We start from the raw sequence: 13,561 nt of genomic DNA on the forward strand, positions 1-13,561 counted from the left end.
CGCCGCCCCTGACAGGGTCTACTGATTACGATGAGGCAGCTGTCAGAATTGTGATCCTTAATGGAGGCGGTGCCTGCGCAGGCACCACCGCCAGGATTACGATGTCCATTTCCAACAGCATTTTCATGGCGGTCCCACCCATTTATAAAGCATCCCAAAGGAAGCCCACTACATATCTGGCTCTCAAGTCCAGTATCTTGGCACAGCAGCATTGCAGGCTTGGTGAAAACCCGACAGAAAGCATTCTCCTGCTAAACTCTGATGATCCAGAACAAGATTAATTCCAGATTCACAAGAAACAGCTCTCCTCCTCTTCCGCAACAAAATGAGAAGACGTCTCTTCACTTAAAAACTTGCTATATCCTATTGTCTTCTCGCTGATCCAGAAACATTTGTTTTCATTTGCCAACACTCTAGAATCTCCTTTCCAATGTTCCCCTGCCTCTTTCATCTATTACAGAAATGTAATTTATTCAATTTTTCACGGAAGCACAAAACCTTGACATTGTCAAATCATCTAGAAAAACAAAGCAAAAAAGACAGTTGAAATACATGATCGACATAAAGACTAAATTAACTGTACACATGTAAAGACAAAGAATTAAAACAGGTTTTTACACAGCAAATAAAATAAATTGAAATTTAAAAAGCTCAACAGGATTGACAAAAGTTAAGGAATAATAAAGACAATTTTCTAATATATGGTTACCCCGAAACACTCCTGAAATGTAGCCACAGTCACATATGTCCCAAAAACCTCACATTTGTAATTAGAGTTTTGTAGAAATTACAGCTAGATACCAAAACAACCCCACCTACCTCCAGAAACGAATCTGCAATTATACAATTGTAATATTTTAATAAATCTGTTAGATCTCAAAATGAAATTCATAAGCGTTTTTACTATTATGTAACTCATTTGCCGCCATTTTGTAACCTCAGAGCATTTATACTACAGGTACTGTCCATATTCTGAATTTACAATGCAATTTTAAATGGGACGAGCATGTTTTACTCAGTACTTGAGCCAGAAAAATGCAATTTTTATTGCTTCAGCAAGAAGGAAAGTTTATATTCATGTTGCGATGAGCACAACTCTCATATAAAATGCAATACCTGTGCGACAAGATGTAATAACAGGCTAATTACAGGGCTGGGGTTAAAGTAAAATAAAGGGATTAAAAAGACTTTAATGGTTTTATATAGAAATACCGACGCAAGTTTAACTTATTGTGAAATCAAAAACATAACTAAGAGCTGAGTCAATGAAAATGTAATATGTGCTCTCTAATAAGGTGTCAATGACACACCCACAACACCATGGTTCACTACAGATCCTCTGAGGTGTGGAGTCATCCAACAGGTTTGTCAAGGATTCCCGCCTTCCAAGCATGGGATTTAATCACTTCTTCATAGCCGCATATCTTCAACCAGCTTATTAAATAGGGTGGCTCCTGATAACATGGTATAAAGGATCCACGTTAAGAAGACCTAAGTTGACTCCAGCAAAGAGCACGGTCACGCGAACAAGGAGTTCAGGTCCCTCTTCAAGGATCAAAGCCATCCAATCAGCGGTTGAGTCACTTTAACAAGGATCAGGGTTACTCCATCAAGGGACGCAGTCATACCATGAAGAGGAGTGCTACACCAAGGAAGAACATGGCCACTCTACGATGAAAGATACAGCCACTCGGATGAGGAACAGTGCAGACCATAGTTTGTTTTATAAGGTCTTTGGACACTCTGACACGGAGTACACGCATTGTACATACTTCATTGTAATCCCAGATCGGTCACTCAGATGTAGCAGGAGCTCTGTCACTTTGGCTGCGAACACATTCAACACATCAAGAAGCACAGTCCTTTGAAGAGCGCGGTCACTCAGCCGACGAGGCTTGTTGCTTCGGCTTGGACCTTAGTGACTCTGTCGAGAAGAGCCACCACTCCAACGAGGAGCACAGCAAGTAAGACAATGCCCTTTTTATTAATGTGTTTTCTGTTTTTTGTTTCACAATATGAGAATTGGAATATCCACAGGTGGGTTTTCTTTTTATATGTGCTAACCATTATTTTATTGTATTCTAGTTAGCTTTCTTTAATTTTAATTAATTAAGACTGTAACTCTAGGAATGCATTAGTTTCTATATTGAAAGCCCAGAAACACTGACTTTGACACATTTCTGCCAGCATAAAATACTACCACCAGATTAGGACCTGCTTTAGAAAATGAACAGATATCTCTTTCACAATTCCCTTACTAAATGTGTGCTTAAAAGGCTTAAATGTAGGTGGTTTAGCCAACTGGAATTCTTTTAAATTAAGTCTGCCTTGGCATTTGTTAGTTTTAGAAACTGCTTTTTGCGCTTGTTACTCAATGTTTACTAACAGTCCGCGGTAGAGACCCTACATTTCAGTAGAAACCTTGCAGCACCACCAATTCTGCTCCAGTGACATCTGTGAATGCCACTGTGTATCTGCAAGTAACACAACATGTGCACATGCCATATCTGTGAGTACCACCAAGCATACCCCAGTGGTATTTTGAAGGACTGCCAACTGCAGCGGTGGTCCCTGCAAGTAACGCTAAAGTCATCATGTTATATCTGCGAGCACAATCAGCTGTGCACATGTGGATGTTGTGCGTACCACCAACTAGTGTGACCACCTCACCACAGGTCTACGAAGACGCTCCTGAATTTTTCACCTACAAATTATTAATTTCAGGTGTGGTTTTCTAATTAGTTCATGGAGGCAAAACAAGACTACAACTCCCAGAACGCGGCCAGCTATATCACAAAGGTTCAGAAATGGAAACAGTGTCCGTAATGACCTAGAAGGAGGTGGCCACCCTACCACCAACTCTGATCATGCGGTACCCTAAAGGAACCACCAACTGTGCACTTTTATTTGCAAGTCAGTCTCATCCTGCTTGGTCAAATCTATAATAATATCTGTAAAAAAATTGAATAGGTCACATATTTAGGTTTCGTGTTCAGATCAACTAATACAGCATCAGAACTTTGAATTGTCACATCCATATCTTTGTCCTTTTTCACAAGTTCCCTCATGTACTGCTTCCTCTTTCCTAGGGATGAAGGGTGTTTGTCGTTTCTTCGGATGCCTCCTCATCATTGCCCAACTGACTGCTCCGGGATGTTCGGTTCAAGGTATGGCTTTCCCACCACTGTCCCATATCTACAGGTCACTCTTAGATCTGCCCAAGAGTCTGGCAGTGATCTCTCGCTTCTTTTACAGCGTGCGCATCTAGGTGCCTCTTCGTTTCAGTGGGTCCTTGTAGGATCTTGGGTGTCAGTTAGGAGTAGCCAAAAGTACTCACTTCAACACTTGGCTCACCGATGGTATCCATTTCTTTTTCCCTTTCTACCCTGGTATTATGGGTCACGAAGGGAACATCAGGCAGAGAAATTAAATGTAAACAGTTTCCGCTCCTTACTCTTCTCTGGTTCATCATCATTGGCTTTTGAGAGCTATGGCTAGGACAAGGGTCAAATCCCATGATCTCATATTGGGTCAATGGTTGTGTGATCTATTTTCCAGCAGCTGTGCTATTTTAGTGAACCAAGAGCCATGAGTGTGAGTATCCAGTTCCTAGTTTCCTACAGATCTTTGTACTGCACACCACGATAATGTACCTCCACCCACAGGCCACTTTGATGATTGTGCTTATGCAACTGTACAACTTCTGTTTGGCCGTCCTCCTGGCTAGGTTAAAAGGTCTGAAGAGAGAATGATTTGGAAAATGTGTGAAGCATCATATGGGGTAGTTTTGTAAGTGAGGGCAGATACATGTACGAGGAAGTGATGTTTGCAGTTTTCCGCAGGTGCGGTGTGTCAGCCAGTGACATCTCCAAGAAGCTTGAAAATTGGTCTTTTTTGGTTTGTTAATGAGAAAGGAATAGAAAGGAAATGTCTGTTTCGTTTAGAAGTGGAGAGGCTGGCTGAGGGCTGTGAGGTCAAACCAATGGTCACTGTGATTGGGGAGAAAATGGAGAATTTATTTGTAGGATTAGGAAATGGGTATGGAGTTACGTATACTTTGAACGTTAGATTAGAGCTACATTTCAGTTTTAACACATAATGGCTCTAGTGGTATTCATAGTGAACATATTCGTACCGATTCACATCTGTATTTTGTGGTAGGTAACATTAGCTCTTATTTACTTACTACAAACCACGCATCGATCCTTTCTATGTGGAGCGCTCTAAACGTCGAAGCGAACCATGGGAAATTGTGGAATGGGACGAATTTAGAATGGTGTAAGCATAGGTTTCGAGGGAGTTATGAAGGAGTTTAGGGTAGGACAAACTTATACTAACACCTAACCACAAATGAGTAAGCTTGTTGTTATTCACAAAAAACACTTTTAAAGTTACTACAGCCCACAAGGCACCAAAAACTGTTGCAAATGTACTCCAGCCCACCCAGGTTGGGAGTTGGTTCTAGTACTACACATGATAGATCACAAGTCCTGCAACATATTCCCATAAAAAACAATGGAGATAAGGATTTAGCATAACACCCATAGAAAATAATGTTAAATAAATTAAATTATTCAGACTTTTAATATTGAACATATATATATATAATTTTCCGTTAGTATTTACACCTTACATTATATTAAAAAGTAAATTGTTTATAATTTACAAACAATTTCATTGAACTTTACATTTAAATTTAGCAATTATTAATTAAATATTAATATTCTATCGTGGGTGGTATATTCTTGTTTAAAAACAATATTTCTAAAATACATTATTCGATTTTAATGATTTCAATATTTAATAAATACTTATTTTAAATTAATTCACAACTATATTTTCCATTCAAGTATTTATTTTTTTAAATTGTAAAATGAATGAATTTTACATATACTTTACCATAGGAGATCTCTGCTTACATGTAGTGGCAGTTTTACACTCATAAATGTATTCTTGTATGTCTCCATCCCCTGGTATTAGAGGGTGGAGACATTTTAGTAAAGACTTTGGTGTAAATCTACACTCAGAAATAGTGAATTGCACAAAAGTGTAGAGTTACACCTATGTGCAAGAGTAAAACTACTCATGAGTAAATCTGCATGTGTCAACTTACCTTTGTGCTTAGGGTTCTTCATATTCTCTACATACTCCCTGGCGCTTTCTATAAGTCTCCTTCCCCCATTGTCTTATTTGGCTCAAAAACTTTCAGCCTATGACATGAGATATTGTCAATCACATCTTGGATCAGCCCAGATGAGTATTTTAGTCTCACTTTCTTCTCTTTGCTGTTTGGGTGTATCCTTCTACATCCATTAAAATGCACAAGGGTCTATTTTACTTCATTAAGTTATACTCATTCCTCATACATTTTGGGCATGATGAACCAAGCAATTTTAGGGTCACCTTGTCTAGTGTGAGCCTTTGCGTCCTCAAAAGGGCTTTTATAAATGTATTCAGTAACATGTTACCGAATCACAATTTGGGTTTTAGAATAAATACAGAATCAGTAGCTGGAAGGGGCATGTGACAGACGTCTCTTCCTAATCCAGATTCTTTACCTTATGTATTAATGTTCAGCGACCAAATTCCAGTTTTTTATCCCCAAATCAAAAAGGGTGGTAAACATTTACAATTAGGAAGGGGCACCTTCCCCTTTGTGAATGTCAACAAAAAAATTTTTTTTTAGCAGGCAGTGGTACTCGCAAAAAATGTTTATAAAAGTATTCATTGTCCTTTTTAAATGCACCCTGTTTTACTTTTAAGAAAATGAGCTGCATTTAAAAAAAAGTTTGCTTTATTTAAAAGCAATAACAGACATGGTGGTCTGGTGACCCCAGCAGGCCACCATGCCTGTAACCTTAACCAATCATAAAGGGTTTCAATTTGCATCCTGCCTTTTGCGTATTAATGAGGTAGATCGAATTGTGGCATACTATGAATCTGTATTTTGTGAACCAATCTATTAATACATGGGTTGGTTTACAAAATACCAATGTGTTCAGTACAAGTCGGTGTGCACCTTGCACCCACTTTTACCAAATGCATTTTAGTAGATTACTATTAAGAAATCCCCAAATGAAAATCATTATTTGATGCAATGTGCAATTCTTTGATAGGAATCCTAATGCATTAGAACCTCTACTCATTTCATTGTATACCTAAAGCACATCTTTTTAAAACTGTGTTGCATTATATCAGCCTATATTGCTTTTGTCAGTTCTCAAAGTCAGAGCATCAGACCTATTGGCTTTGCCAGTGCTTCTTGCTAATTTGAAACTTGTGATGCAACACACGGAAGCAACAGATAATAATGTGTATCCATATTATGATGAAGCACCACCTCTGCTATTTTAATGTGTTTACTTGCTGGTGGAAGAGGGAGTTAATTTCTAGTCCTGGATGAATCATAAATGATTTGGATGAGACGGTGCACCTGTGGTCCATGAAGAACTGTTCACCTGCAGCATTAATAGAGGTAGGAAAACACCAGGCATCTGGGCTAGCATGCGGAACTTGCAATATCGCATTTTCATGTGCAGACACAGCCGAAAGTTAATACCTTCTTCGGGAATATGGAGGCGAGCTTCACTCAAGGCCCATAGCCAACTCGCCGACCATACTCAAGGCAATGAGCCTTGCTGGGACTGTGCAGACTCTTCTTCAAGGAAATATCCCACATTGGAAACATGGCGGCTCAACAGAAGGCAAATGTCAACTCTCTGAAAATCAGCATATGTCTCAGAAGACAAATAGTCTTTCAGGGTACTTGCAGGACAACTCAAGGCAATGACCCACTTTGCTAATGTACAGACTCCATTGTAGTCATTTAGCCTCCCTAGGATTGTGCAGACCTAACTGGAAGCGTCTGGCATCTCTAGGAATATGCAAGCTCAACTGGAGGCAATTGACCTCCTTAGGATAAGGCAGCCCCAATGATAGGCAATTGGCCTCTCTAGAAATATGAAAACCCAACTGGAGGCAATTGGTCTCTCTAGGAATATACAAACCCAACTGGAGGCAATTGGCCTCTTTAGGATTAGGCTGCCCAATTGGAGGCAATTGCCTCTCTAGGAACATGCAAACCAGATTGGAGGCAATTGGTTTCTTTAGGATTGTGCAAACCCAAATTGAGGCAATTGGCCTCTTTAGGATTGTGCTGGCCCAACTGGAGGCAATTGGTCTCCCTAGGAATATACAAACCCAACTGGAGGCAATTGGTCTCTCTAGGAAAATACAAACCCAACTGGAGGCACTTGGTCTCCGTAGGAATATACAAACCCAACTGGAGGCAATTGGCCTCTTTAGGATTAGGCTACCCAACTGGAGGCAATTGCCTCTCTAGGAACATGCAAACCCGATTGGAGGCAATTGGTTTCTTTAGGATTGTGCAAACCCAAATGGAGGCAATTGGTCTCTTTCGGATTGTGCAGACCCAACTGGAGGCAAATGTCATCATTTTGTAGGCATGAGAATTCTCTGTGCTTGCATCTTCAAAATGACTTTTTTTCAATTATTTAAACACATAATAGTAGACTAAAGCCCGATCAGTACCGTGATGGCAGGTTCCTTCAGTTGAAGCTGTTCCTTTGATGGAGCGGCAATTTCTTCTGGTAATTTCTCAATGCAAAACCCTCATGCTACCTCTAATTTACCGCTGAAAAGGTGTTGGGCCCTTGACACCATGTATTACCTTCAGGAGACTTTAAATAATCATGTACAGTAAAAAATGCAATTATTATTTTAAGCCAATAAAGAGAGAGTTGTTGAGTATTTTAAAGGGTTTTATTTTCTAGTCAAAAGTAAATTTTTCAAATATTTCCGTGAGGTTGAGAGCTTACAGAGACAACTGGTGTGGGGGGGCAGGCCCCGGATCGCCATCGTTAAACTGTCGCTCCCATGGTACGACGGTGGAATTGCTTTGCCTGATATCCGTCGCTATTATTGGGCGTCTCAATTGGGGGCAATAAATCATTGCATGTATGGCCCTTTGCCGAATCCGGCCTTCGAGATGGACAAATGGTTGTTGCCGGGGGGTGACTATAATAGAGCCCTCTACTCGAGACTCTCCCCTCGAAACGTAACGGGCCCCACTAGGACGGCTGTCCAGGTGTGGAGACATGCTTCCATGGCGCTTGGGTGGACTGATAAATTAACTCGTGCCACCCCACTGTATGCATCCGATAGACTTGGCTCTCTCTGGCAGTCGAAGGGGTTTGATAGGTGGGACTTGATAGGTATCAGCAGGATTGATGATGTTTGGACTAAGGGGAGAATGAAGACGTTTGAGGAATTGAAAACCGAGTACGCTCTGAGCGATCGCGAATTTTTTCACTATGCGCAGGTCCGCCACGCGGTGCTCTCGGTCTTCCCTTCGGGTGTGGAGATTCCGGAGTCGTCCCCGCTTGAGGACAGGGTACTGGACGGACATGTTCCTGATAGTACGATTTCGCTTATTTATAAAAAATTGATCAACTCCAGGTCTGATCTCCTGTTTCGCCTTAGAGAGGTCTGGATTGGTGATGGGCTGGAACTGGACGATGAGGACTGGCAGGCGGCGATCTCTTCCCCTAAAGAGGTGGCCATCCAGGCGCGCCTTAGATTTGTGCAACTTAAAATCCTGCATAGAGTGTATGTGACTGGTCCCCGTTTGGTACACATGGGCTTTTCTGTGGATGGTTTGTGTCGGTGTGGATGCGGTCTCCTGGGCACCTTTTTACATATCATTTGGGAGTGCCCTGAGGTAGTGTGATTCTGGACCCGTGTGCACGAGGTGATGAGTGAGGTTACGGGGGTGCGATCGATGCCGGAGGCTAGGAGATGCTTGCTGAATGTGTGGGAACCGAACGACTACTCCGTATCGCAGCTTCGATGGGTGACCTTGGGCAATATGATCGCCAAAAGAGACATTGCGCAACTGTGGGGCGCTCAGGGACCACCCGGGATTCGGAAATGGAAACAAAACATGGACTGGTGCATGTTCAGGGAAAAAACTGTATATATTTCTCGGGGTACCCCCCGCAAATGGGGGAAGATATGGACTCAGTGGAACACTTACCGTGGTGATATATGTACCCCCCCTCTCCCTGACCCAGATGTTGCACCTACGTCCCCGTAACCCGAGGGTTCCTCCACTTACTACTGTGTATTGGATATATTTTGTTCCTTCTGCCCCCCCCCCACATGTGAGAATCTTTCTTGATGGAACATACGCTCATTGATTAACCTTCCCGCTCCCACACCATGTAATGCAACGTTGTTTATATTGCTGTCTGCTCTTTCTCTTTATTCCTTGCAAATTGTTTGTGTTTGTGTTTATAAAATTAATTAAAAGTTTCAACAAAAAAAAAGTAAATTTTATTTTTCTCTGACCCTTTATTCATTAGTAAAATATCAATCAGGTTACAGAATTTGGAAAACAGGAAACATAGCAATAATACAGAACACATTACAGTCTGCATATAAGCATTACATGTAGGAAAGAAATGTGGCGCAACATTCTTAAAGAGTTTGTAAGAAAAATAGTCTTGCAAAGCTAATCAATAATTAAATAGTTGGCAAAAATCTCCCATTAAGAGAAATAAATGCATAAGACAAATAAATCTTTTTAGACCTAATTAATTAGTCAAAGCATAAACTTAAAGTTTAGCATCTAAATCTAAAGAGCGTTTCTATCTGTTGCTGCTCTGTGCATCTCTGTGTCTAAAGAGCAAACAAGGAGGGAGACAGCCCGCCCTTCACCAGACCTCAAAGGAATGTGGCCTGCAGTGCCAAACGTTTCTCGTACCTAACCCATAGGATGTTTGGCCTAATCTGTTCCTTCTCTCAAGAGCTCACACCCCCCCCTAATGAGCCTAGAAGGCAAACCCCCTCCAGAGAGATCATTATTTTATACTCTAATTCTTGGCAGACTACACAAAGATGTTTCATTTTCAGGAAAACTTGTACGTGATTGGTCAGTCATGATGGCAAGAGTTCTCACTACCCTGACTCATTCTAAAAACCTGACTTTACCAGTTTTAACAAAAGAAGCGCAAATTATTTAATACATTTATAAACGTTTGCAACATTTACTAGGAAAAATGTTTCATTCAAATTCGTCCTTCCTTCCTTTCAAAGCGCAGTAGGACGGATACTTTAGTTAGCTAGTACATTGGCACAATCACAAGAATGTACAGTTCAAGATGTCCTTGACTTCTTGTCATGAGGAAAGCTGGCGCAGTCTGCGCATGCACCCTTTTCTGAAAATGCATGTCATAGCCTTGCTGGATTCACAGGCAGCCATTTTTCTTAGGCCCCAAAAATAAAAGAAACACAAAGAGAATATTAATTTCATGTAAATCAGCCCATTATGTTTCCCAACTCCATACTAATACCCCTTATAAATGTTTACCTAGCCAAGCTATTAGTTTCAAGCAGCTTTTCTATTGTTTATGACAACATGCAAAATAAATGTGCAATGTGCAACATAGCATTTTCATGCATTTAGTGTAAAATGTAAAAGCACACACAGTTAATATAGCACACACAGCAATATGCTTTAGAGTTTTAAACAGCTTTTCATGCAAAAAAAGCATTTAGCCCCCTGTGTGGTGTTTGGTGCATTATTAATTCACACACATTATAAAAAGAGGTGTTATTAACTGAAAATATTTATCAAAATATGCAACAAGTCAAAGTCTTTTAAGACAGAAATAGTGAATTTAGATTACAAGGAATGAGCTGGAAAGAGAGAAACACATTCTATTAATCTTCAAAGGTAAAAAGGCCACTTTTCTCTACAATGCAAAAACACATGTTAATTCAGCAAAAGCATTTCAGACTGAATAGGCCTCGCTTTCCTGTTTTTCATGTGCCATGTTTTTAACCTGCACCAAAATGTGCGTGGCAATTTAAATGTAGCCTGTCTGAAGCACAAAAAAATAAAACAATACCTGACTGCAGATCAAATCTGCTCCATCACCTTCCTAAGATCAGTTCTTGTATTACAGAAATTCCATTGTGAATTTCTACTTAAAAAGACCACCCATGCAGAATTTCTCAACAAAAGTGTATGCACCTTGAAATTTGGAGATACAATATCAAGTGAGGACAAAACAAAATATAGGCAGGTAAGTCAGTCTAGATTTAATATACCTAACTTCACTTACATGCACCTATGTGGTACATATAACAAGGTACTGTACTGCAGACTTCAGAATGGTAAATTAGGGAATAGGGATTCTATACTTCCCTATATGCACTTACCTTTCGATATTGTGAAGCTATATAGTATTCGGATGGGTGGAGGGTTCATATTCATTTACAATCGCAAAGTATCAGTTCTAGAAATTTTCCCCTCTGTGCATGCAAGATTATTAACACATGTATGTGTGATTATAGAATTGAATCATAAAGACTTACTTATAAGTAAACGCATTACTCTTCCCACCCTCCAGGTTTGCTACTGAATTCCAGGAGTAAGCTTTGAGTACTATTAGCTGGCCACTGGAATAAGGGAGCAAACCTTGAATTCTACACCAGTAAGGCGATTCGATTTGATTTGAAAAACTTTATTTTGGAAGTGAAACACAGCCATAAAAGCACAGTACAAATATACAAGGTATCCTTAAAGCAAAACAAATCACAGCCAATTATTCATTAAAAAGATAGAAACATAAAAGCACTCAGAATAAAAACATGTGCAAAATGCCAGGAATATGCAGATCTAGGGCCAGATGTACGAACATTACATTTGCAAGTCACAAATTGCATCAAATTGCGACTCGCAATTTGAGACTCGCAAAAGTGAATGAACAAGAGTGTCTCAGGCACTGTTTGCGATTTCCAATGGGCTCACAAATTAATATTCATGAGGCAGTCGCAATTTGCGACCCCATTGGGAATGGCTAGCACTCACAAGGATGGTGGCCTGCTGGGGTCAGCAGACTACCATGTATGTGACTGCTTTTATAATAAACCAGTTTTTATTTAAATGCACCCGTTTTCCTTAAAGGAAAATTAAACATTTCAGTTTCATTTTTTAAGGGCAGTCAGTGGTCCCTGAGACCTCTGCCTGCTCTTAAAAAATATGTTAACACCCATTCACAAAAGGGAAGAGTTCCCCAGGAGACCCCTTCCCGTTTGCGAGTGGCTTTCCACCCTTTTGTAAAGGGTGGTAAACTGCAAAACAATCATACATTGCAGTCAGGCTCACTATTAGGAAGGGACGTCCTTGGCACGCCCCTTCCTAATAGCGAGTTGCAAACCAAATTTTGCTAGTTGCTAATAGGTTAGTGACTCTCAAAATATGGTTTGTACATGGGGCTCACCAATTTTGCGGTCGCAAACGGGCCGAATTCCCATTTGCAACCTCACAAAACATTTGTACATCTGCCCCCAAGTCTATTAAAAAGCCATTTGTTTTTTCCTGCTAAGAGCACATTTTAAAAAGGACTTTCCACTTCGACTGACTTCACAGACTCTTTATTAGGCATGAATTTCACCCAACATGTGCACAAGGCTACTCATGCCAAGGGGCACATTCTGGACCAGGTCTGGACCTCCAATATAGAAATCACACCTCCCCTAGTCTCTCCCTGTACCTGGTCCGACCATGATTTTATTTCCTTTACTATGGCTTATACGCCTTTCACTTCATTGCCCCCGGCTGGCAACTTTACGGCCAGAAACTGGAAACAGGCCAACTTGGACGATTTCCATGCCCTTCTTACAGCCACCTCTCCCAACAAACCGGCCTCCATCTCTCTCCAGGCCTCCAACCTTGACCGCTGGCTAGAAGTAGCCAGCGACAAGGTAGCCCCTCTGAAGAATATTCGACTTAAGCGCCCCCACGACGCCTAACGCTGGTTTTCTGGCGAACTAAAGAAGGAAAAGCTGACACTTAGACAAGCAGAGCGCCGTTGGCGGCGTGCCTATGCCCCTGAGGAGAGAGCGGTCTATGTAGCCTTACTAAGAAACTACAAGGATTCCATCATCCAGACTAAATCTGCTTATTTTTCTCAAAAAATCACGAACTCATCCACTAAGGCCAAAGATATTTTTTCAATTGTCAACGAGCTCGCACAACCTGATAGGGTGACGGCTAAACCCGTTCCTTCACAAACACTTTGCGACTCCTTGAAATCGTTTTTTATTGACAAAATTTCCCTTATCAAGGATGATATCCCCATTCCCATTTCACCCCCCACCCTCCCCGTAATTTGTAAAAACCCCTTCACGCTCAATCAAATTCCTTTGATCTCCAGAGTAGAATTCTTGACCCTATTGAACAAGGTGGGATCTGGCTCGCCTAATGATTGCTGCCCTCCCCATATTCTAAAAGAGGCCATTCTTACCTGCCCCGACCCGCCACTCTCACTCCTTAATAACTCCCTTAAAACAGACATTGTTCCGGACACCTTTAAATGCGCTGTAGTTGTCCCGATACTGAAGAAACCTAATGCCGACCCTTTGGTGCCAAGCAACTTTCGCCCTATTTCCTTGCTCCCCTACCTTAGCAAAATACTGGAGGCTCACGTCATGAACTGCCTCAGCTCATTTATTGAGCATTCCCAGTTTCTCG

At 41.0% G+C, this 13,561-nt stretch overlaps 1 protein-coding gene across 1 annotated transcript in view; it reads left to right on the plus strand.

The window, feature by feature from the left end:
- The first annotated feature begins 1,484 nt into the window (after positions 1 to 1,484).
- Positions 1,485 to 13,561, plus strand: part of LOC144799390 (myeloperoxidase-like) — an 84,956-nt gene continuing 72,879 nt past the window's right edge. Inside the window, exons 1-2 of the mRNA XM_078670681.1 lie at positions 1,485 to 1,964; positions 3,090 to 3,167. Of these exons, the coding sequence (XP_078526807.1) occupies positions 3,092 to 3,167 (76 nt within the window). The 5' untranslated portion in view covers positions 1,485 to 1,964; positions 3,090 to 3,091. The remainder of the gene's footprint in view (positions 1,965 to 3,089; positions 3,168 to 13,561) is intronic.

The sequence above is a fragment of the Lissotriton helveticus genome, chromosome 12 (assembly GCF_964261635.1).
Source record: "Lissotriton helveticus chromosome 12, aLisHel1.1, whole genome shotgun sequence".
NCBI classification, from domain to species: Eukaryota; Metazoa; Chordata; class Amphibia; order Caudata; family Salamandridae; genus Lissotriton; species Lissotriton helveticus.